Raw genomic sequence first — 25,139 nt, 5'->3', positions numbered from 1 at the left:
GCAGCTGGCTCTTCTCACCCTCACCTCCCTCTCGCCAGGCCAATGGGCTTGGGGCCCAGGACACCTGAGATGGCTATCTTATCAGCCTGAAGACAGCTTCCAGGCCAGCCTCTTGCATTTCTTCCCTGGTGGTTACTCCGTTCGCCTCGCAGTCTAGCCTGGGTCAGGAAAGAACCTGTTTCCGTGGTACCAGCATGGCTGGACTTCACCCAGCTTCTTGCGTGTGCAATTGCAACTGGGAGGGGCCAAGGAAATTCTGCTGGGGCCACACCCACTAGTGAAGATATAAAAATTGAGATTTGGTGTTGACGTTCAGAGCCACCCCTACCCTCACAATGCAGTGCAGCGGCCTCTTCCCCCTCGTGCTTCTTGCCCTGGGCAGCCTGGTACCTTGGACTGCGGAAGGTGCCAGAAATTGTGAGTTGGAGCCATCCTGACACAATCTCGGCTGCAGAGTGGTGGCTCCTGGGGCTGTGGGGATGTCTCCTTCTAGACACTTTGATCTTTCAGCTTAGTTTCAGGAGACCTCCTTGAGGGTGGGGGTTCACGTCCATCTGGGCTCCAAGGACTCTGTGGGCTTCTGAGCATTGGGCTGTGTTCTTTTTTTTCTTTTCTTTTCTTTTTTAATCTTTTAAAATGTTTATTTATTTACTTTGGAGCGAGAGAGAGAGAGCACAAGTAGGGGAGGGACAGAGAGAGAAGGAGACATAGAATCTGAAGCAGGCTCCAGGCTCTGAGCTGTCAGCACAGAGCCCAATGCGGGGCTTGAACCCATGAACCGCGAGATCATGACCTGAGCCAAAGTTGGACGCTTAACCGACTGAGCCACCCAGGAGTCCCTGGGCTGTGTTCTTTTACCGGTATCTGGTCAGCCTAGACCCCACTGTCTTTCTTCTTACTTCTCTCTCTCCTTACCCTGTCTGTGAATCTGTAGTCATCTGTTTCTGGCTCTCTCTGGTTCCTTGTCTCTCTGCTTCTGTCCTTTAGTCTTTATGTCTCTGCCTCTGGCTCTCCCTCTCAACCTGGCCTGAGTTCTCTATTTACCTTTGTTTCTCTCCGTCTCCTTTGCCTTTATGGAGACTTGTTGTCCCCAGAGCAGGAAACATTGGTTGGGAGCCCTTTGTCCTTTTCCAGGATCTGTGACTTTTTCCTCCCGTGTGTGTGGTTTCATCAAGCCTGTCACTCTTCACAGAGGTCAGGCAGGCATTTCCCTCTGGACTTTGGGGACAGTCACTTGGGGGATGGTCCCTCATGGGGAGTGGTGCTTTATCCAGGAGTCATGATGGTTACTTAGCGCCCCGGTCCTTCCTTAACTCTCGACATTCTCTCCAACAGCGTTGAAGGCTGGAACCTGCCCGCCTCTAAAACCTGGCCGATGCTTGGAGGCATTTGGGACCCCTGAGTGCCAGAGTGACTGGCAGTGTCCGGGGAGGCAGATATGTTGCTCTGATATTTGCGGAATCAGATGTGTGAACCCCGTCAGCATCCCCAACCCAAGTGAGGAGGCGGGGAGGGGGGGCTCAAGGGAAAGGGGTGAGCCTGAGAATGCGGCACCTCGGGGACAGGACTGGGTGTGGGTCCTGCCGGGTCTCCTCCTCCCCAGGAACTGTTGAGCCAAGTTTGTCAGCCGGTCAGGGAGTCACACTGCCCCAGATGGCAATTTACTCACAGGGCTGGTGAAGCAGCCAGTCTGTTGGGAGGTCAGTTTTTCGGTCTATAGTCACCCGGTCGTTCAGGTAAGCAGGCCGTTGGTAGCCACCCATCCAGTCCGCACTGGACAACTGGTCACCTCCATGGACAAGGGGCCCCAATGTGAGAGGAGATCCAGATCCTGCCGTCAGGGGGTACAGAGGCCCTGGGAAGGAAGAAGAGGTGCTGCAGATGGAGAAGAGAGCATTCTCCCTGTGCGCCTGGGCTGGGGCTGGGTCCAGGGGGTGGTGCCCGAGGCACAAAGCCTCTGACCTGTGGCTTCACTCTCACCAGTGGGGCTGAAGCCTGGCAGGTGTCCTCTGGTCAACGGCCAGTGTCTGATCCTCAATCCCCGCAACCACTGTGAGACAGACCGTCAGTGTGTGGGTGACTTCAAGTGCTGTAGGGGCCTGTGCGGGATGTCCTGCGTGGAACCTGAATAAGGTAAGGAGGGGCCCGGGGCCCACCTATTCCCTGCCACCAGTCCTTTCTTTCCCAAGCCTCTGGCGGCCCTGGCATGTGAGCAGGGGGACTCCTGAGCTCTCCCCCAGGACAGCCTCTGCCTGGCCCCCTTGTCCTTCAAGGGCACCACTCCCCAGGCCCCAGGGCCAGGATTTCCATAGCATCTCTCGCGGCTTTGCTTCTATTCCAGCCGCTCTGAGAGAGGGCCCCCTGCAAGTCAGAGTCTCAGTCTCCTTATCTGTGAAATGGATGTAATGAAAGTGCTTTGCCAAGCCCTGTGTGCGTGAAGAATTTATTATTAAGATGATCTCCAGCATATTGTCTAGGGTCAAAGCCCAAAGGATCAGTGGCTTTTGAGGCTAATATAGGCTAATGCTCTGAGTCTAGAGTTCTGTAATAAAAGTGAGACTTGAACTCAGTCTCCCGACCAAGACTCTTTCGACTGTATCATCACTTTGCTATTTTCTTTGTCTCAGGGAAGTTTCTTGGCGGAAGATCAGGGAGGTAATTTGTCTGGTTCCTGTACTGAAGCCCTGATATGATTTTTCTCTCGTAGCCCGATTCCTGCCATTTGGAAGAGGCTCTGGATTCCTATCTGGGGCCTGGGACTTGGATCACTGGGGCACCTCATGGTGAAGGCTTGGTTCTACCACCAACATCTCTTTGGGGGAAAGTCTTGGTGAATAAATTGGTGAATAAATAAACGAGCATATGTCATTGTCTCCATGCGCTTCTGTGGTTTGTTGGGGGGGCCGGCGAGGCAGGTTGGACGTGGTGAGGGAGTGTGTGGCTATGAGGCCTCCCTCGGGTACGTGCAGAATGGAAGGGAGGGGCTTCAGGGCCCGACAGACATGAATGGAGATCATGAGTCTCAAAACACCAGTTCTGCGATTTTGGACACATGACTTTATCTTGTACCTCGTCATTTCTTCAGCTGCAAAGCAGTAAGTGCATTTGGAGCATTGGGGTCCACAATGTCCATGAAACGAATAGCAACGTTCTCAGGCCAGAGCAGCCTCAAAAAATATGGATACTTGCATTCTGAGATCATTTTGAGCTTCTTGTAATTTCCCTTCTCTCCCAAGGCACTATTTCTTCTATCTTAAAATAAGCACTGAGCAACAACACACACTGATTGTCAGCCCTGAGAGAGGATTCCAAACACTTCTGCCCATTGCATCTTGGTGTTGGAGTCTCCCACAAAAGCACAATGGGGTCAAGCACTGGGTTCTTTACTTAGAAAAGACACAGCAAGGTCGCCTTCCACCTTGGACCTCCACTTCCTTATCATGGCCTGCAAGTGTCTCCCAGGAGCTAGTGGTGCAGGGCAATTTACCGCCCTCCCACCTCCACCCCTCTCCTGACACAGAAAGATGCCCATTCCCTCCCCAGGGATGACAGACGGCAGTGGGGTTGGCCAGAGGCTCTGGCACACGCACGTTAACAGGACACAGGAGCCCACACTGAAGCTTGAAACGGGGAAAGATGCTCCCACGGAAGGCGAGAAGCCGTCACGGGCTTGTGAGCGCCTTATCTCTTGGTAAATAAGCATTCCAAGTCCAAAGCCATTCTTAGGCAGCTGAGTGGGGGGAGCATGCGAGAGGCTGCCTTTCCCCACGATGAGAGTATTAACACGGCGGCCCGTTACGGCAGCTGCTGGCCAGCCCCACGTCGGGGTGACGTTGTTCTTGACCCCGTAGAGCAGAAAGAATAAGAGGAGCTGGACTTCCAGAACTCAGGGCAACTGTGTTCACTGTTTCTCTGGGCTCTTTGGACTCTAAAGGAAGCAGCGCACTTGGTTGGATAGTGACATAGAAGAAGGACAAAACACAATTATCATTCAGTCCTTTCCTGGAAAATGTCAGTGATCCAGAAAGAACATTCCACATACTACGTACAACCAATGTTCCAAGAGCAGCAACTGAATGTATTAAATTAACTTTCAGGGAAGAAGGGAAAGAAGAAGCATCATTTTATTTATATTGTGAGTGGGGTGGCAGCCCCCCCCCCAGTTGCCTCTTGGTAACCCTCACCTCTTAGGATTTGCACCCTTGTGTGGGCCCTTCCGTGTTTTTGCACGGTGGGTCCATGTGACAAATACGTTATTGCAGAGTGAGAGACTGTTATGTCCTGATGAGATGGGATGGGTAAAAGATGGCACCTTCCATCTGGGGAGCACGGGCCCTCTCTCTGATCACCTGCTCCGGCAGAACTCAGTTGCCAGGTCACGAAGACATTCAGCCATCTGTGGCCTGGCCCATCATGTAAGGAAATGACGAATCTGGCCAACAGCCTGGGGGGAACTGAGACTCACCAATGAACAGGTGAGGGAGCGTGTTCTTTGGACTAAGCTAAGTCTAGTCTTTTTTTTTTTTTTTTTGAGAGAGAGAGAGAAAAAGCATGAGCAGGGAGGGGAGGGACAGAGAGAGAAGAAAGAGTGAGAATCTCAAGCAGGCTCTGCACTGCCAGCGCCCAATGCAGGGCTCGAACCCAGGAACCATGAGATTATGACTTGAGCTGCAATCACATACTTAACCGACTGAGCCACCCAGTGTCCCCCACCCCAGTCTAGTCTTGAAATGACTGTAGACCCAGCACACAGCTCGATTATAACCTTGTGACAGACCCTGACTTAGAATCATCCAGTGAAGCTACTCCTGGCTTCCTGACCCTCCAACTGTGAGATAATGTTTATGATTTTAAGGTGCTAAGTTTGGGAGCAATTTGTTTGACAGCAATAGATGTTTAATACAATGAGGTCAGTGAAAATCTGCTACTAGTAGCAACCAAACATGGACACTAGAAGAAAAGATAATTATAAGGCAATGTCATTTTCTCTGAACAAAGTTGGGAACATCCTAAATAAAATGTTAAAACTTAAAATTCATGGAAGTTTGAAGAGCTTTCAAAGAGGTTCACCATGAATTCTTTATTAAAATTAAGAATCTGGGGCGCCTGGGTGGCTTAGTCGGTTAAGCGTCCGACTTTCGCTTAGGTCATGATCTCGCGGTTCGTGGGTTCGAGCCCCGCGTCCGGCTCTGTGCTGACTGCCAGCTCAGAGCCTGGAGCTTATTTCAGTCTGTGACTCCCTCTCTTTCTGACCCTCCCCTGCTCACGCTCTCTCTCTCTCTCTCTCTCTCTCTCTCTCCTAGAAATAAATTAAAAAAAAAAAACATACAAAAAAGAATAGAGGGGCGCCTGGGTGGCTTAGTCGGTTAAGCGTCGGACTTTCGCTTAGGTCATGATCTCGCGGTTCGTGGGTTCGAGCCCCGCGTCCGGCTCTGTGCTGACTGCCAGCTCAGAGCCTGGAGCCTGTATCAGAGTCTGTGACTGCCTCTCTCTCTGACCCTCCCCTGCTCACGCTCTTTCTCTCTCCTAGAAATAAATAAAAAAACATTAAAAAAAAATAAAATTAAGACTAGGAATGAGGTGCACCTGGGTGGTTCAGTCAGTTAAGCATCCAGCTCTTGGCTCAGGTCATCATCTCACAGTTTGGGAGTTTGAGCCCCATGTTGGGCTCTGGGCTGACAGTGTGGAGCCTCTCCCTCTCTGTCTGCCCCTCCCCTGGGTGCATGTATATGAGCCCCCCCCCCCCCGTGTCTCTCAAAACAAATAAATAAACACTTTTTAAAAAACTAAAAAAGGAATAGAAATGAAAGGACAGAAATTAACTAAAAACAAAACAAAAACCCANGATGGGCATGGAGGAGGGCACTTGTGGGGATGAGCACTGGATGTTATATGGAAATCAACTTGACAATAAACTATTAAAAAAAAAAACCAGGAAACCTACCTGAAACTGTACCAAAACCTACATTTAGCTGACTTTCAGAGATGCTGTCACTAAAGTCAGAAACAGAATAAGGATCATCGTAATTTTCAATGGTAAATGAAATAGAGCAACCCATGCAGTGAGATGAGATCAGGGGTTAAGGTATGTAAGGGTGGAAAGAGATACTAAATTGTCATTATTTGTGCCTAGTGTCATTTCCTACATAACAATTGAAGACATTCAATAAAGTTGATGAATTTCCTCAGAGTTGCTGGATCTACAACCTTGATGTATGAAATTTTACAACATTTCTCCCATTATTCATAATGAATCAGAAATAATAGAAGGTAGAGACAATTAATCAAAGAAATAAACCCTACAATACACCTGGGAATGGATCTAAAAATTATGCTGGACCTTGTGGATTAAGGAAGAAATTTGTTGAAGGTCTAAAATAAGAACTGAATAAACAGAGAAGAAATGTTTATGTGTGGGAAGACTCATTAAGGTCAAGATTATAACTCATTAAAGGATCATTTTATAAATTCGATGTAACTATAATGAAAATTCCAACATGATTTGTTAAGTTTATTTATTTATTTTGAGAAAGAGAGAGAGAGAGTGTGCATGAGTGCAAGTGGGGGAGAGGCAAACAGAGAGGGAGGGAGAGAGAATCCCAAGCAGGCTCTGTGCTGTTATAGTGGAGCCTGACTTGGGTCTTGAACTCATGATCTATGAGATCATGACCTGAGCCAAAGTCAAGAGTTGGAGGCTTACTGGACTGAACCACCCAGCTGCCCCTAACAATTTTTTTAAAAAACAACTTGACAAAGTGATCCTATAGTTAATATATTAGTAGAAAGTTTCCAGAAGAACCAAGAATGTTTTTTAAACAATACTAGGAGTCATCCAGACTAGGCATCAAAATGTTATTGATTATATTATTATTATTGTTATTGTTATTGTTATTATAATTGTAGAGAGAGAAAAGGAGCAGGGAGAGGGGGAGAAAGAAATAAACATTTAAAAAATTTTAAATGTTTATCTATTTTTTAGAGAGAGAATGAGAGAGAGAGTAAGGGAGGGGCAGAGAGAGAGAGAGGGATAGAGAGAATCCCAAGTAGGCTCTGCACTGTTAGTGTAGAGCTGGACACAGGGCTCAATCTTACTAACTAAATCATGAGATCATGACCTGAGCCAAGATCAAGAGACACTTAACTGACTGAGCCACCCAGATGCCCCGAGAGAGAGAGAGAGAGACAGAGACAGAGGAAGAAACTTCAGCAGGTTTCACACTCAACATGGAACCCAATGTAGGGCTCAATCCCACAACCCTTGGGATCATGACCTGACCCGAAATCAAGAGTCAGGTGCTCAACCAACTGAGTCACCCAGACACCCCCTGATTATAATAATTAATGGAATATAATGTTGCTACAAGAATAAACAAATAGCTTAATGGAACAGAACAGAATATCTGGAAGGAAATCTGTGCATTTGTGAAAATTGTTATACAACAAAGAGGAATTTTTACATTTGCTTAGGGCAAAACTCGAATTAATAATGAAAGTGATTGGCTTTATTATTTTTTTTAAGTTCACACAACCTTTACTGAATTTAACAGTAACCTTTAACATAATGTATTAGCCAGGTTTGCCAGAGAAACAGAACCAGGAAGTTCCTTCCTTCCTTCCTTCCTTCCTTCCTTCCTTCTTCTCTTCTTTTTTTCTTTCATTCCTTTAAGATGAGGAATTGGCTTGCATAGTTATGGAGGCTAAATCCCATAATCTGCCGTCTGCAAGCTGAAGACGGGGAAAGTCTGTGGCATAATACAGTTCCTGTCTGAAGGCTTAAGAACAGGGGAGATGATGGTGTAAATTCCAGTCCAACAGCAGGAGAAAATGAAGTGAGAGTTTCCAACTTAAACAATGAGGCAAGAATAAAAGGTGTGGGTTATTCCTTCTTCCTCCATCTTTTGTTCTATTCAGGCTCTCAGTGGATCGAATGGGGCCCACCCACAATGGGGAGGGGATTCTACTTTACTGAGTCCACAGATTCAATTGTTAATGTCATCTGGAAACATCCTCACAGACATACGCAGACATAATGTTGTTCTTTTTTTTTTTTAATGTTTTTATTTATTTCTAGGAGAGAGAGAGATAGCGTGAGCAGGGGAGGGTCAGAGAGAGAGGGAGACACAGACTCCGAAATAGGCTCCAGGCTCTGAGCTGGCAGTCAGCACAGAGCCCGACGCGGGGCTCGAGCCCACCAACTGCGAGATCATGACCTAAGCGAAAGTCGGACGCTTAACCGACTAAGCCACCCAGGCGCCCCCCCAGACATAATGTTTAATCTGGGCATTTTGTGGCCAGTTAAGTTGACCCAAGAAATTACCCACAAGCCCAGACCATGTCAACTTGGGCATTTGCATCTCCTTAAAACATACTTAGTCTCCAAAGTAAGACAATAACAAGGTTATAGTTCTGCCAAACATGATATAGTTATTCTTTGTACAACCAAAAACACATGAACTCCTTCCCAAAAGAGGAGGTAAAGTCCTTGAGTGACAGTTGATCGCCTCCTTGATATCTGGTAATCTAAATACTATAATGTAAAATCAACAAATACTATGATATAAAGTCTATACAGCTTATGTTACACGATAAGGTAATAAGATAGACAGAAGAAAGAAAACACACACAAATGTATTCATATCAAAATAAGGAGGAAATGTCATGACAATTATGGTCCTCACTTCTGCAACTGGTCACATGGTTGTAGCTGGTATTTATAACTACCCTGTTCCACTATTCATTCTATATTCCTTTGTCTTCAGCAAGTGCCCCAGCTGATTGTAGTTCTTGGTCACCTAACAGGATGACCCAAACCTTCATTCTTGAAGGATCTGGGCCACTAGTAGCCTTGCTTGGATTGGGTTGTTGTAGTTTTCTAATGATCTTACTCACAGAACATGACAATATTAAGAGGTGCCCTGGGGCACCTGGGTGGCTTGGTCGGTTGGGCGTCCGACTTTCACTTGGGTCATGATCTCGCGGTTCGTGGGTTCGAGCCCCGCGTCGGGCTCTGTGCTGACTGCCAGCTCAGAGCCTGGAGCCTATTTCGGAGTCTGTGTCTCCCTCTCTCTCTGACCCTCCCCTGCTCACGCTGTCTCTCTCTCTCTCTCCTAGAAATAAATAAAACATTAAAAAAATATTAAGAGGTGTCCTAAGAAATCCCCTGTATTCCAGACATACTCTTCCTTACTTCCATTGTGGGAAAGTACTCCAATTTCCCCTTGGAAGTCAGGATCAATCACCCTGGCCAACACTGTAACTCTCTTCTTGCCTGTTGACTTAGAGATGTGAGGAGCCCCAAGTGAGCAGCTGGCAGTCTTAACTTCCTGTTAATGGAATCAGCATTGTGTCTCCTGCTGGAAACATTTCTCCCTCTGGGCCAATGGCACACAGAATCATGGGGACGGGAAGGAAGAAGTTTGTTAATGGAGCACTTTCAACACTAGCCAAATTATGGAAAGAACCTAAATATCCATCAACTGGCGAATGGATAAAGAAGATGTGGTTTATAGATACAATGGAATACCACTCAGCAATGAGAAAGAATGAAATCCTGCCATTTGCAGCAACGTGGATGGAACTGGAGGGTATCATCCTACATGAAATAAGTCAGTCAGAGAAAAACAGATACCATATGTTTTCACTCATATGTGGATCTTGAGAAACTTAACAGAAGACCATGGGGGGGGGGAAGGGGGGAAAAAGTTACAGAGAGGGAGGGAGGCAAACCATGAGAGACTCTTAAATACTGAGAACAAACTGAGGGTTGATGGGGGGTGGGGAAGAGGGGAAAGTGGGTGATGGGCATTGAGGAGGGCACTTGTTGGGATGAGCACTGGGTGTTGTATGGAAACCCATTTGACAATAAATTATATTAAAAAAATTTTGCTAATGGGTGACTAGGGATGATAATGAGTCGTACCACCCCCATTTCCACCTCTTGATTCTGAACCTATGAATCCTGGCTATGGGAGAGGCTGCATCATATATTAGAAACTGATCGAGATTCTGTACAGCCTTCCGGAGAACCTTGCCCCAGCCTCGCAAAGTATTGCCACCTAGCTGACACTATAACTGAGTCTTCAAAAGGCCACTCCACTTGAAGCCAGCAACTTCAGGGCGGGGAACATGGTAAGATCAGTGAATTCCACCAACAGTTGCCCATTGCCATACTTCTTTGGCTATGAAGTGAGGTCCTTGGTCAGAAGCAATGCTATGTGTGGGGCGCCTGGGTGGCTCAGTTGGCTGGGCATCTGACTCTTGATTTCAGCTCAAGTTGTAATCTCATAGTTGTAGGGTTGAGCCTCACATCAGGCTCTGGGCTGGGCATGGAACCTGCTTAAGATTCTGTCTCTCTCTCCCTCTGTCCCTCCCCTTCTGTGTGCGCATGCTCTCTCATTGTCTCTATCAGAAAAAAAAAAAAAAAGCAATGTTGTGCGGAATACCATGATGGTGGAGAAGGCATTCTGTAAGCACATGGATGGTAGTTTGGGCAGAAGCATCACATGCAGGGAAGTCAAATCCATGTCCAGAGTTAAGTGACATTCCAGTAAGAACGAAATGTTGCCCCTTCCATGTTGAAAGTGATCTGATGTAATCAACCTCCCACCAAGTACTGGCTGGTCATGCTGCGGAATAGCTCTATATCAGGGATCAGCGTTGGTCTCTGCTGCTGGCAGACGGGGCATCCAGCGACAGCCATAGTCAGGGTAGTCTTGATGTCTGGAGACCATGGTACTGAGCCCATGCATAACCTCAACCGGCGCCGTGTGGCCACGTTGAGCCTCCCGGGCATGAGTCCATAGGGCAATACAGGGGTGACCGAGGGAAGAGGCTGAATAATATCCACAGAACAGATCATGCTATTTACTTGATGATTAAAATCTTCCTATTGAGGTCACCGTCTGATGAGCATTCACATAGGACACAAATAGCTTCACNTTTTTTTTTTTTTTTTTTTTTTTTTTTGCCTATTCAGAGAGGTCTATCCATATAACTCTTCTCCAGATTTGTCACCGATTTTTTTTTGAGAGGTAGAGAGGGGGCGCAAGTGAGCAAGGGACAGAGACAGACGGAGAGGGAGATGGGGGGGGGGAGAGAGAGAGAAGCAGAGCTCACGTTTCTATCGGAAGTGGGCTCATGCTCACCCGATGTGAGACTCATACTCACGAACCATGAGATCATGACCTGAACGGGTCAGATTCTTAACGCCTGACCCACCCGGACACCCTGTCAGTTTCTTCCAAGCCCAAACTCCCCTTCTGTGGGGAATTTCACTAAGCAGCATAACCTTAGTACCAGTGTGCAGCAAGAATACCATGAAAAGGAAATTACAGGCCACTTTCATTGATGAACATGGGGGAAAAAATCTTAAAACATCAGCAAACAGAATGAAACAATCTACACAAAGGGTAATGATCTAGCTGTGTTTATCCAAGTAATAGAAAGTGGTTTTTGCAGTAGAAAAGTGATCAGTGTAACTTTTCACTGTAACATAATAAGGGAGGAAGTCATGTGATCTTCTCCATAGTTGCAGAAAATGCACTTAATAAAAATTCAGTGGCCATTCATCGTAAGACTCTTAGCAAACTAGGAACAGATGGGAACTTCTTTAAGCTGATAAAGGGTATCTGTTACAAAACCCTATAGCAATCGTACTTATAGCAAAATGCTGAAGACTTTTTTTTGGTTTATTTGTTTTTGAGAGAGAGAGAGAGAGAGGGTACAAGCAGGGGAAGGACAGAGAGAGACAGGGAGGCACAGAATCCGAAGCAGCTCTAGGCTCCAAGCTGTCAGCAGAGAGCCTGATGCAGGGCTTGAACTCATGAACCTTGAGGTCATGACCTGAGATGAAGTTGAATGCTTAAGAGACTGAGCCACCCAGGCGCCCCAAGGCAAAACAAAACAAAGATGCATGATATCATCATTTCTTTCAACACTGTTTATCAGATGTTCAGCCAGTACCCTGGGACTGAATGAAATAAAAGTTATAAGAATTGGAAAGGAAAAAGATATAAAAGTGTCACTATCCAAAAGGATAATGACAAAAATCCAAAAATACCTACAGATAAGTTACTAAAATTAACAGGAAAGTTTATCAAGTTCTCTGAGTACAAAATCAGTATTTCTAAAAATCAAGTGTTGAAAAAATTAATTATATTTCTATATTCCAGGAGGAAAAACTTGAAAACGAAACTTCTTACAGTAGCAGGAAAAAAAATCAAATCAGTAGAGATAAAACTTAGATATGCATGATCTCTATGTAGAAAATGGTAAAAGTTTATTGAGAAAAATGAAAGAAGATCTAAGTAGAGAGATATACCATATTCATAAATTGGAGACCCTAATACTGTAAAGGTGTACTTTCTCCCCACATTTCTTTATAGAGTCAATGCAATCCCAATAAAAATCCCAACAGGTTTTCATTGTTTTGTTTGCTTGCATGTGTGTGTATCTTGTAAAGCTATTTTAAAAGTTTATTTGGCAAAGCAAAAGAACAAAAATAACAAAGGCATATCCTTGAAGAAGAATATAGGAATAAGGCAGAAATACTCCACAAATTAATATTTTTATAAAGTAAGAGTAAATAAAATAGTGTGATATTGGCCAAGGCTAGACTCACAGACCAATGATACATTAGCATCCAGTGAGAAGACAGAAAGAATACAGTATTCTGTATTAAATATACAGGGCATATTTAATATGAATATTATTAATGGTTACAGGGAATAAAAAGGAATGAAAGAGCAGGCTAAAGAAAACCCTAGAGCTGAGGAAGAGCAGTCAAGGAAGGGACAAACTTTCAGGAGAGTAAGTCCTCTCCAAGGTTAGGATTCATACTCACCGGAGAGGGTGTGGTGGCAACCTGTTGGTTGGGGGACAAGTGGCTGGATTGTCTAAGACCAGAGCTGTTGAGCAGTCCCAGCTTGGGGGTTGGGCGGAGAGGCTAACTAGGGTGCTGGAGACAGGCGCTGAGAAGCTGCCTGCTGGGGGTGCTGTTGAACCAGGGAGTCATGAAGCACACGCTGGGGCACCTGCAGGCTCATGCCTAAGAAGTCTGCCGGGTCGGCCACGGAATTCTGGGAGCTTCCTGTGTGGGGTTCCACTGAACACACCTGCTGGGTGAGCTCCGCCAGTGCTGCTGTAACAGCACTCCTACCCACCTGAGGGCTAACTTGCTTCAAGCTCATGCACCTGTCGCTTCACCTAAGCCCCTCGGTCTGTAACAGAACTCACTTCCCTTGAGACTTGCAGACCACTGGCCTTGAGGAGTGAAGGACCAAACTTTCCCAGAAGATAAGGCAGGGCCGCATTCAAAAACAGCTGCTGCTGACGTCAGCAAGTGTGTTCAGGGTCGTCTTCACATGTGAGTAACGGCCCGGGCTCCTGCTTCTCTTCCCCTTTGCATGCCTTCCCCTTTACGACACTCCGGCTTCCCCTGGACAGGGAAGATGGTCTTTGAGATGTTAGCCCACCATCTTCGCAGGTTGCCAGCTTCCCGAATAAAGAAACCATTCCTTTCTCACCATCACTTGTCTCTCGAGTATTGATTTTTGAGCAGCAAGCAGCCGAAACTGAACTCGGAATAGGTTCTCTCTCTGGTCACAGCACCACACACTAGGGCAGCAAACCAGGAGCAGGAGACAGGAAAGCACATCTGAACCAGGAAGAGAAGCCCCTTCCTCCTCCAACGCCTGTCCTGCGCCCACTACTGGCACAGCATGCAAGCTGGCAGGGGAGAAATGTTGCCCTGTGACAAGCCAGCAATGAAGGATGGATTTGGAACTGAGAGGCAGTAAATTGAAACTCAGCACAAACAGAATAAGATAAAGAGCCCCCAGGTAGTTCCCTACATACATACAGGAGGCTGATTTATGTCACAGGCTGTCTTGCAGGGAAAAGAGAGTCTTTTTGATAAATGCCACTGGGACAGATACCCATAGACATACCCGTATTTCTAAAAAAGAAAAAGAAGAGAAACTTGATCACTACCTCTCATCACATGCAAAATCAATTTCAGCTGGGTTATAGCCTTAATTTAAAAAGCAAAACCGAAAAGATTTTAGAATGTAATGGAGGGTAATATTTTCATGACTTCAGTCTAGACAAAGATTATCTAAAGAGAACACAAAAACACTAACTATAAAGAAGACCGACAAGTTTAACTACGATACATTTAAAATTTCTGTTTAACAAAAGATACTGTTAAGAAAATGAAAAGGCAAACCACAGCTGGGAGAAGATATTTGCAATGCATGTCATCTGCATCTGAGCTGTGCTTACATGGGGTTTGCTTTATAACAATTCATTACATTGTATATTTATACTTTAGGCACTTTTCTCCCTGTGCTGTATTTTACAACAGATTAATTCAAGTATGCCTAGGTATTATGAGTGTATTGGCAAATTATATATCAAGTTTGTACATTGGAAGTATTAGAAAGCAGAAATACATCAGACAATGAAAGAACTGAACAGAAGAATATGGAAAATCTCTGAAGTAGGCATCCACACCCCGTCAGAGAGAATGCAGACACTCTCCTGAGTGCCTGAATGTATTCTGTCACGTGGGAAGTTGTCTCGATGTCCTAAACAGGAGCTGGAGCTGGAGCTGGCTTCTTCATCAGACAAACTCGCCTTAGGGGAATTTGCTGGCTGGGACTGTAAGATCAACTGAGAGGAGGGGCACGGGTTCCAAAAACATGGACTAGCACTTTCTTCTTGAAGGGTCTCAGTTTCCCCGTGAATGCGCTGCCAAGGCTGGATCACGTGATCCCTGGAATATCAACTGAACGAAACGCAGACGTGCAGAGTGTCTGAGTTGAGGGTAGCAGAAGGAGGTAAGAAATCGGTCAGCGATGGTGATGGGTCGCACCCTGGTGTGAAGGTGGAGAGACCAGAGCTCCAAAAAGGGCAGGGTCTCGCCCACGTGTTCACGGGACATCAAGCGTAGGACAGAACCAGAGCCACAGTACCAAGTGCCCCTGTTCCTGATGCTGCCTGCCTTTCTGACCCTGGGGCAGCTGAGAGGCTGGGGTAGGTGAGGAGCTAATTGCTACTGAAGGCTTGGATCTGAGGAAGGGAAGGCTCCGATCCCAGAGAGGTGGGATCTGACATTTCGGGAGGAATCCACGCCATGTTTCATGGGAACAGCACTTATTTCAGGGAAAGACGGTCCCGATTGTCCTGTCCTGTCCTTCNCCCCTGCTTGTATTCATTCCCTCCTCCCTTGGCAAGGACGAGCAGATGTTTCAATGCAGCCCCAACAAACTCACAGAGCATAGCTTTTCCTAGGTTCTGGGTAGGTGCTAACAGATTGTTTCCATCGGGCATGGACCTGTGACCTTGGAAGTCTGACTCCTGTTTCCTAGTGTATTTCTGAGAAATTGTAAATTCATGCCCACGTGGGGGTTTTTACAGATGCCTACATGTGTGTTTCTAGGTGCCCGTTGTGTCTTTCTGGCATGTCTGCTTGCCACCCAAGAGGCAGCCACCCGGCCAGCAGCATCGGCATAGCTGAATGCTTCGGAGATACGGCAGCTCAGGCCCCATCCAAGACCCACTGCAACAGAATCTGCTTTAAAAAAAAATTTTTGTTTGTTTATTTATTTATTTCTGAGAGAGAGAGGCAGCATGAGCAGGGGAGGGTCAGAGAGAGAGGGAGAGAGAGAGAGAGAGAGAGAGAGAGAGAGAGAGAGAGAGAGAGAGAGAGAGAATCCAAACGAGGCTCCAGGCTCTGAGCTGTGAGTGCAGAGCCCAATGCGGTGCTCAAACTCACGAACCATGAGATCATGACCTGAGCCAAAGTCGGATGCTCAACCAACTAAGCCACCCAGGCGCCCCTATTTATTTTTGAGAGAGACAGAGTGTGAGCAGGGGGGAGGGGCAGAGAAAGAGAGAGAGAGAGAGAGAGAGAGAGAGAGAGAATCCAAACCAGGCTCCAGGCTCTGAGCTGTGAGTGCAGAGCCCAATGCGGTGCTCAAACTCACGAACCATGAGATCATGACCTGAGTTGACGTCAGGTGCTTAACCGACTGAGCCACCCAGGTGCCCCCAAATCTGCATTTTGTGTGGTTCTTGTTCACATTAGTATTTGACCAGCCTGGTATGCCCGTTTGTAGATTCCCAGGAAAGCATACACTTTATGGGGCAAGAAGGTCAGTACCAGGCGGATGGGTGCATTTGTAGGACAGATCTGTATGTTTGCAGGCACACTTGTGCACCTCTGTCTATAAATGTGATGTGTCTCTTTTTTAAAGGTGGGCAATAATTTCTCGAATGCTGGCTATATGCCAGACACCTCTAAGTTCCTAACACAATCATTTATATCCTCTGTCTCATTTGATTTTCATAAAGATCTTGCAGGGAGCAGAGAGTGGGGACGATTTGTGTTGAAAGCCTTAAAAATATCCATACCCTTTGACCCAGTACATTGCCCTTCCAGACATCTGTCCTCACACAAAAATCTGAAATAAAGAAAACATGATTCACCTACAGTGATTTACATGGACACGTCATCTTTAATAGAAACCAAGAACTGGGAACAAGTGGTTTGTCCAGTGGAGGTACGGGAATGATGGACACAGCCTTGAGGTGAACAATGTGGCCATTAGCTGAGTTCAGGTGAACCATGGATTCCTGTCCATTGCCAAGTACATGCTGTGCAAACGGTTGATAGAGCAGAGCGACATGGCCCTGCTGTCGTGAAGATTGTGTTATCTATGAAGCTTGCATAACACTGGGGGATTGTGTTATCATGTAAAGCAGAAAAGAGGATCTGAAATGGCACATCAGACGTAATTGCATTCAAGGAAAAAAAATGCACTTGAATCAGAAAGAACAAACCACATCCCTCCTCCAGACTGGGAGCCAGGAGGGGGCAGGTGCCCTGTCGGTCTGTACACATAGTCCTCTGAAAGCCTTGACTTGTTTTCTGTATAAACTGTTTCCAATTCCCCATAGATTGCAACAGTCACAGTTTGAAAGGAACAAAGAGAATGTTTTGTGAAATAACATTCAATAATAGCTCCTTTGCGGGGAGGATAGCTTTACAAATTATGGAAAAATTTTTAGGAAAATGTTTCTCTTTTCTCTGTGTAGAGTTAGACTGTACATTATCTGTGACTTGTTCATGCTTCAGGACGTGTGTATTGTTAACCCATCTGTCATCTGATCCAAACAATACTCACTGGACACTGGGAAAATAAAGATTACCTGCAAGTCACAGCAGATGGAGTGCTGAAAGAAGACTAACCATGTTATGTTAATGCCCACTCTGGATCGTTTGCGGAAACTTGGAATGCCCAAGACCTCCTTCTGAGACCATCCTGCTGCACCCTTTCCAGACTGAGGACCCCAGATGCAGGGAGTACAGTACCGGGCTGTGCCCACACATTACCTCATGGGGGGAGAAGGCTGAACCCTGAAAAGAGAGGAATTTCCAGGTTACACACAGAACGTGCTGCACAAGTGTCGCTCAGCTCTTTGTCTTTCTACTTTTCTTCTCCAATTGTTTGGATAATGATTACTTTAAAAAAATGAAACTCTTGGGGTGCCTGGGTGGCTCAGTTGGTTAAGCGTCTAACTCTTGATTTTGGCTCAGGTCATGATCTCACAGTTCATGAGATAGAGCCCCATGTCTGCTGACAGCGCAGAGCCTGCTTGGGATTCTCTTTCTCTCTCTCTCCCTGCCCCTCCCTCACGTGCTCTCTCTCTCTCTCTCAGAACAAATAAATAAACATTTAAGAAATGAAACTCTTATCAGTGAATTAAAAATATTGAAAGCGTTCAGAAATTATATTTGATTCTCTAATTCTTTTTTTTTTTAAGGTAGGTTTTTTTTAAGAGCAGTTTCAGATTCACAGCAAAATTAAGAGACAGGGACAGAGATTTCCTGTAACCTCCTCCCCCGCATGTGCAGAGCTTCCCCCACCATCAACACCCCCCACTAGAGTGGTACATTTGTTACAATCCATGGACCTGGGTCGACATATCACAGTCACCTGGAGTCCATAGTTTATGTTAGGGTTCACTCTTGGTGTTATACATTCCACAGGTTTGGATAAATGTATAATGACATATATGCATCATTATAGTATTATACAGAGTCATTTCAATGCTCTAAAAATCCCTCCACCTCTTTATTTCCTGTCCCCAATCCCTGGCAACCTCTGATCTTTTTATTTTCTCCCTAGTTTTGCCTTTCCCGGAATGTCATATAGTTGGAATCATACAACACATAACCTTTTCAGATTGGCTTCTTTCACTTAGTAATATGTATTTACATTTATTGCCTGTCTTTCCATGGCTTGGCGGTTCATTCTTCAGAATAATATCCCATTGTCTGGAGGTACCACGGTTTATTTATCCATTCACTTACGGAAGGATATCTTGGTTGCTTGCAAATTTGGGCAGCTACGAATATAAGTGATATTAACATCCTGGTGTGGTTCCTTTGTGTGGACATAAGTTTTCTGGTCCATTGGGTAAATATCAAGGAGCATGACTGCCTAGTCATATGATAAAAGTGTATTTAGTTTTGTAAGAAACTGTCAAATTGCCTTCCAAAGTGGCTGAACCATTTTGCATTCCCACCAGCAATATATGGGAGTTCCTATCGCTCCACACCCTTACCAGCATTTAATGTTGTCAGCGTTCCAGATTTCAGCCATTCTAATAGATGTAGAGAGTATCTCATTGTTATTTTTATTTGCATTTCCCTGAGGACATATGATGTGGAGCACCTTGTCATATGCTTGTTTGCCTTTGGTATATCTTCTTTGGTAAGGTGTCTGTTCAGCTCCTTGACCCATTTTTTAATCTGGTTGTTTTCTTGTTGTTGAGTTGGGCTTTTTCCCTTGTTGTTGAGTTTTAAAGAGTTCTTTGTATATTTTATGTAACGATCCTTTATCAGATGTGTCTTTTGCAAATATTTTCTCCCAGTCTGTGGCTGGTCTTCTCATTCTTTTGACATTGTCCTTCACAGTGGAGTTTTTTGTTTGTTTGTTTTTTTTTTTTAACTTTAATGAATGTTTTGGCAGTGGTGCCTTTTTATAATCTTCCTTAGGTCAGATGCCCTTGGAAATGTGTCAGAGGCAGAGATTTACGTACACGAGGTTTACAGGGGGCATTCTGAGGAGCAGCAGCTGGGAGAAGTAGAAGAAGCGAGTCTGGGTAGAAAGACAAGGGCATTTGTGATGCAGTTAAAACGGGGGCTCAGCTTATCCCACGGGAAGATCAGGAGCCACAAGGGTCCTTCAGAGGTGTCCCTGATCGAACCGGGGAGTTAGGCCTTTGTGTCCCAACATCAACCAGTCAGCAGATACAGGTAGCCCCTGGGAATGGGGTGTTACTCTTGAATGTAGCAGCTCACTCTGGCCGGAGAAATTCCCAGGGAGGGACTCAGCTGTGAGCATCAGCAGCCAATCATCCCAGCACCCAAAGGCATGGGCGCCTCAGTCCCATGGGAGGATCTGGACGGCACACCACAGCATCCACTGTATCATCTGAAAACAATAAACTGGAAAATAAAGAAAAAGAATGTGGGGCTTTGAGTTCCACCACTGACTTGCTGCGTGATCTCAGGCACATCGTCTCTTTGGGGCTCAGTTTCCTCATCTGTCCTCTAAGAATGTATTACTAGACAGATCGCCTCTGACTTTCTAGTTGTGGCTAATTGGGACACTCATAAGTCACAATCACAAGGCAAGCAGGTGTCCTGGAAGCTGGCCACAGCAACCAGAGGAGACGAGGCTGAGGTGAGGCCAAGAGGTTGGGGGAGCCCCTGGAAAAAGATGGGGCGGCCTCTCCCGTTGGGGCTTTCCCGCCAAGGTGCTTCTATGAATCATTAGTTTGTAAAACAGCAGAACGATGTGGGGCATTGAAAGTCAGCTGAACCAACCCTTCATTACACAAATGAGAGGCCATGTCCAATGTCACACACTGAGTCAACAGCAGGTCTAGGGACAACCATAGTGCCTGAAGCCTGGCCAGGTGATTTCTCAATGCCCCTGCCGCCTATACCTCCAGAGACTGAGTCAAGTTTCGTTTAGGCTGAAAGAAAGGGATACCCCTAACTTCCATGAAAGGAGATCTATTTGAAAAGAGTCAGGATGAGAGAAGATTTTCCCCCCCATCCTCTTCTTAAGAGTGGGAAAACCCAGGGGACTGGAAAGAAGTGACTTGAGCACACAGCTGTCGGTCAGTGTAGGGCAAGCTCAAAATGAATCCGGATGCTGGAGGGGCAGACGCTCTCTTAGTGTAATAAGGTCAGAATTAATAGACCCCACGTAATAAGGCCAGATTCCTTCATACAAACCTCAAGAGATTTTCAGGGGAAAATTCAGATTAATTTTGTGGTCTAGATATTTGATTTTAGATTAGCTGTTCACTCTCAGGCGAGCTTGAGCCAGGGTGAAAGATTGCAACCTTTCTCCCTTATCCACCCCCCAAAGATTGTTCTCTCCCTCTTCTAGACCATCAGCCCTCTGGATACACAGAATCCACAGACAATGAAATCTGAGTCCCATGCTTCCCCACCAAACACCAGAAACATGTGAGAAAGTTACTTGCTATTTAGTGGACTGGAGAGTGTGGTTAATGTATTGATACATGATACTCCTGTAGTGGGGGCTGATATACTCCAGGAAAAGGAGACATAGTAGCACAGAGAAGGGGATTGCATAAAAAAGGAAAAGGATTTGAAAAGAGCTGCGAAGAAAGGAAGGAACACTGGGGGAAGCCTCCAGAGTTCTAGGGACGATCCACAGGGATACTCCAAAAAGCCTGGCCCCTAAAGCAGGAGCCGGGGAAGGCACTGCGCAGTCTAAGAGAGCAAGGGGGTGAACACCTGACTCTCCTCCAGCAGCTCAGCGTGGTTACAGATGGAAATGCCTGGTGAAAACATCTAACGCCGGTCACACATAATGTTGCATCAGGGAAGAGTCTCACCTGCGACTGACAGCCTGGCCAGAGAGTGCAAACTGAAGTTTCAGCTTCTTCTCACTTCCTTCCCACCCCGAGCCCCACCCAGAGATGGACCAGAAGCACTTTCATATGGGATCTATGATGAAATGAAACATTACGAAGAACTCAAAGGCAGGAAATGAAGCAAGGCCATCCAGCGGGCTGAAAACGGCCTCCAAACAGCGGTCAGAAACTACGATTCAGGGGCGCCTGGGTGGCTTAGTCGGTTAAGCGTCCGACTTTTGCTTAGGTCATGATCTCACGGTTTGTGGGTTCGAGCCCCACGTCGGGCTCCGTGCTGACTGCCAGCTCAGAGCCTGGAGCCTGTTTCAGTCTGTGACTCCCTCTCTCTCTGACCCTCCCCTGCTCACACTGTCTCTCTCTCTCTCTCTCCTAGAAATTAAAAAAAAAATTAAATAAAAAAGAAACTGTACGATTCACGTAACACACAAATTCCAAATCTCAGTGCCTTAACCCAGTACAAATTTATTTCTTGCTCGTGTCATAGTCCTAAGCAAGTGGGGAGGACAGGCCGTGATCCACACAGAAATTCCGGATCCCAGGCTCCTTCCTTCAGGTCCTTGACATCCTCTCCATGACGCCAGCAGACGGCGAGAGAGTTTTACGGACCTGGTCCAGGACGGGAACACATCACTCCCACTCTCTTTTCACTGACCAGAGCTCAGTCACTGGCTACACTCAACTTGAAAAGGGAGGTGAAAAACAGCCTAGCTGTGTACACAGGGAAACGCAGATGCCGTGGATACAGGTGATCACTGACGTTAGTTATCTTCAGTACCATCTCTCTATTGCTCCAGAATCTCTGCTCTGGAGTAGTTCAGTTCTTCCAGAGAAAGATCCTCTCAGCCTGATGGCTTGAGGGCGGGCTGCAGAATGTCTGCAGCCAGCTGGGGAGTGGGGCTCAAGTGCCGCTGAGGTGCCAGGAACCCACCATTTGCGAGCAGCCTTTCATCCCTTCCTGTCATTAGGGGACAGTCACTGGGTTACTCATTTCATGTATTATACCTCCCATCCTCATAACTTTATGGAATTTGAACTGCTATTATTCTCCCCATGTTACAGATGACAAAACTGAGGCTCAGTGGGACAAAGTCCCACAAATTTGCCTTGAATTACAGAGCCAGTAATGTACAGATGCAGGATTCCTTCTTTTTAAATTTTATTTGAGAGAGAGAGAGAGAGAGAGAGAGAGAGAGCAAGGAAGAGGGGCAAGGAGCCAGGGAGAGGGAATCCCAAGCAGGCTCCATGCTCCATGCAGAGCCTACCATGGGACCTGATCATGACCTGAGCCTAAATCAAGATTCAGGTGCCCAACTAAGTCACCCAGGCGCCCCTAGATGCAGGACTTAGCCATATCTGCTTGGCTCTGAAATGTTCACTTCTTTTCCACTTCCTAGCTTGGGGGATAAAACCACACAGTTGGAGACCTGTTATTCTTCACCTCACCCATCATACCCTAGACCAGACACCATGAGTCAAGGAAGACAGAGATGCAGAGAAAACAGTGTATTTATTTATTCACGAGCCTACACAACATTTCCCTCTTGTGTGCGAAGCCTCACATTGGCTGCTGGGCACACACAGATAAGACAAGCCCAGCCCTAGCCCCATGGAGGACTTGGTCACAAAGCCACACCTTCACCAAGGCACTTTCCTCTTTCCTTGGCTTCGGGATAAAAGGAATCCTCCAACCACACATATCAAGAAGTCCTAATCTTGTTGAACTGGCGAGAACGTATCTGTGGAAAGAAAATAAAACAGAGCCTCAGCACGGGAACAATCCCAGTGACGTTTGTGTTCCTCCCACCCAGAAGGTCCGCTTTTCAGTGGGCCATATGTCCCTTGGGATAAGAGAGAGAGAACACAGTGCTAGAATGGTCAAAACAGCGGTGGCCTTTGATTTAGGAATCAAGAACAAATCCAGGTTGTCCACTAACTCTCCACTTCCATCTTCATTCTAGTAAAATCAGGGCATTGGGCTAGATAATTCTGGAATGGCCTCTACACCTGGGCATCACACTGGGGTTTCCTACCATTCCAGGTAACTTCACCTATCAATGCCATAAACATGGCAACACTCTCTCAACGCACACAGCACTTCAAGTTTTAAGAGACATTTTTACATTTAGTATCTCAGTGGATATACCTGTGTCCATTTTACAGATGGGGGCACTGAAGCTAAGAAAGATACAGGCAGTTGCTCACCGCCACACAGTCAGTGAGAGACAAAGGTGATAGGAAAAGATCAGATTCTTGCCTTTGGTATCATGGCTCCTTCCTCCTGGCTCATTCCAGTAATACTTCCCTCCCAGGACCCAGACTGCCAGTCATAGGTGACCCTGGGGATTTCTTGTTTAGAAAGCTGGGGGTGAATGGTGTAGCAGGGCAGTGGATCTACGTGGTGGGTGGCAGGGATGCATAGGGAGAGGCCAAGCATCCGCCTTCACACGGAAGGGCACCAGGAAGTTTAGGTTGTCGTAGCCTAGTAGGGATGTGGATCTTACCTTTCAGTGACTCAACACATGAATTCCCACATGGCCTCTTGCAACATTTGAGACTGTCCAGGCAGTCACTGTCATTTAGGCAGGTGTCTATGGGGTTGGGCTCCTTACACTCACCAATGACCAATGGACACCTCCCAGGATTGACTTTAACTGGTGAGAACAAGGCATGCCAATCACTTTCTCTCTACCTCAGCACCCAAACTGAGGCCAGTGCAGGTCCTGAAGGAGCCCCCCTTTCTTCCAAGGGTGCCCTAACCAGCGCTGTAAGTGTCTGACAGAGTGACTCATTAGCCGAATGAGCGGCTAACTGATTGACTGGCTGGCTGCCTGGCTCACCAACTGGTGGACGGACTACCTGAGCACAGCGGTCAGCCCTGGCTCTGCCCCACCTTCCCGCCCAATACCAAGGAACTCCCTCCCCCACCACCAGTTTCTCCAAGATGTGTGTCCTGGTCCCCTCTTCCGGGACTTTGTTTCCTCACCTTGCTTTGATGGGTCTACAGGATCCAGGCAATAGTTGCTACAATAGCTAGGACAGCATTTCTGCTCCTTTGGACAGTCCCAGTCATTCAGGCACTCAGGAGGCTCGAACACAAGGCATAGGAAATGGGGTCTGACAGGGCAGGCTCCACTCTTAGCTTTTCCTAAGGGTAAGAACAAAGGAGGAAGAAGGAGCTGGTTCTGAGTCATGACCACAACCCTGGACTGCCACCGTGCCTGATTTCCACCTACCATTGTGATGTGGATTGTCTCGCCAGAGTCTTAAAAGTGTAACCTCCAGCTGTTGCGAACCAGTATGAGTCAGCTCCAGCGCACAGCTGGGTAGAGCTCACCATCCCAGCCAGGGGTTGACTGGGAGGCAGGTACAGAGGGAGGGACCACGCTAGCAGGAGCGGCGACTCATCGGAGCCCGAAGGAAAGATGGCGGATCAGTTGGCAAGAAAATAGAGAGAGAGCGGCCTTTCAAAAAGAAACAGTAAGAGAAAAAAAAGAGAACATTTTGGAAGATTACACAGATGGAGACTGAAATGATGTGACGGAGAAAAGGACCAAACAGTAAAGAAGGAACTGTAGAGAAAGAAAAGTAAGCAACACGGGGGTTGGAGTCAACGGCCCATCTGGCGAAAGGTGGGTTCCTGGATGCTCAGAAGCTCTTAGCTGAAGTCTTCAGAGAGACGCTTGAAATTAGAGGCCATGGGCCGGACCTCTGGAAACGTGGCTACAGGGTCAGTCCCTGGACTATCAGGAAGAGACTACTGCCATGCAGAGCCATCACAGACCCTGGCACCTGGATATGGCCTGAGAGACACCAACTCACCTGTGGCAGTACTTTCCGCAGCCCAGGACGTGAGGAGTTCAAGGGCAAGGAGCACCAGGAAGGTGATGAGGCTTCTGGGTTTCATAGTGACTGCAGGTGGGTCTGTGGTGGCCAGAGGCAGTCTCTCCCTTTATACCTCTGCCTGAGAGTGTGGTCCCTCCGGACCTGCCCCTGGCCCTCCCAGCTGCTGTCTGTAAGCAGGGCATTCAGGGGAGGACAGTAACCCTATTGTAGTGATGGTCCTTTCCCTGGAAAGGGAAATGTGTAGAACAGAGGGGGAGGTGTCACCAGGCTGATCAGGAAGCCATTCTGGAACCACCTGCCTTTGGAGTGGA

At 46.8% G+C, this 25,139-nt stretch overlaps 1 protein-coding gene and 1 long non-coding RNA gene across 2 annotated transcripts; one reads left to right on the top strand and one right to left on the bottom strand.

Annotated features, from left to right (window-relative positions):
• Positions 1–335: 335 nt before the first annotated feature.
• LOC144232419 (antileukoproteinase-like) lies at positions 336–2,792 on the top strand. Its single transcript, XM_077765254.1, has 4 exons — positions 336–417; positions 1,336–1,497; positions 1,984–2,133; positions 2,708–2,792. The coding sequence occupies exons 1-3, from the start codon at positions 336–338 to the stop codon at positions 2,130–2,132; spliced, it is 393 nt and encodes a 130-aa protein (XP_077621380.1). The 3' UTR covers position 2,133; positions 2,708–2,792.
• A 19,773-nt stretch (positions 2,793–22,565) lies between these two features.
• On the bottom strand, positions 22,566–24,891 carry LOC144232423 (uncharacterized). Its single transcript, XR_013335387.1, has 3 exons — positions 24,805–24,891; positions 23,969–24,130; positions 22,566–22,721 (listed from the first exon to the last, which is right to left on the bottom strand). It is a non-coding gene; the product is annotated as an uncharacterized LOC144232423 (long non-coding RNA).
• Between the last annotated feature and the right edge of the window lie 248 nt (positions 24,892–25,139).

This window comes from Crocuta crocuta, unplaced genomic scaffold, assembly GCF_008692635.1.
Source record: "Crocuta crocuta isolate KB4526 unplaced genomic scaffold, BGI_CrCroc_1.0 scaffold477, whole genome shotgun sequence".
NCBI classification, from domain to species: domain Eukaryota; kingdom Metazoa; phylum Chordata; class Mammalia; order Carnivora; family Hyaenidae; genus Crocuta; species Crocuta crocuta.
This window is presented reverse-complemented; position numbering and strand designations above follow the sequence as displayed.

What these genes read in the sequence shown, in the direction of transcription:
- LOC144232419 (XM_077765254.1), top strand. Translation starts at nt 336, where the DNA reads ATGCAGTGCAGCGGCCTCTTCCCCCTCGTGCTTCTTGCCCTGGGCAGC. An exon ending in TGCGGAAGGTGCCAGAAATT is followed by an intron (nt 418 to 1,335) that starts GTGAGTTGGAGC and finishes TCTCTCCAACAG; the next exon opens with CGTTGAAGGCTGGAACCTGC. An exon ending in CGTCAGCATCCCCAACCCAA is followed by an intron (nt 1,498 to 1,983) that starts GTGAGGAGGCGG and finishes CACTCTCACCAG; the next exon opens with TGGGGCTGAAGCCTGGCAGG.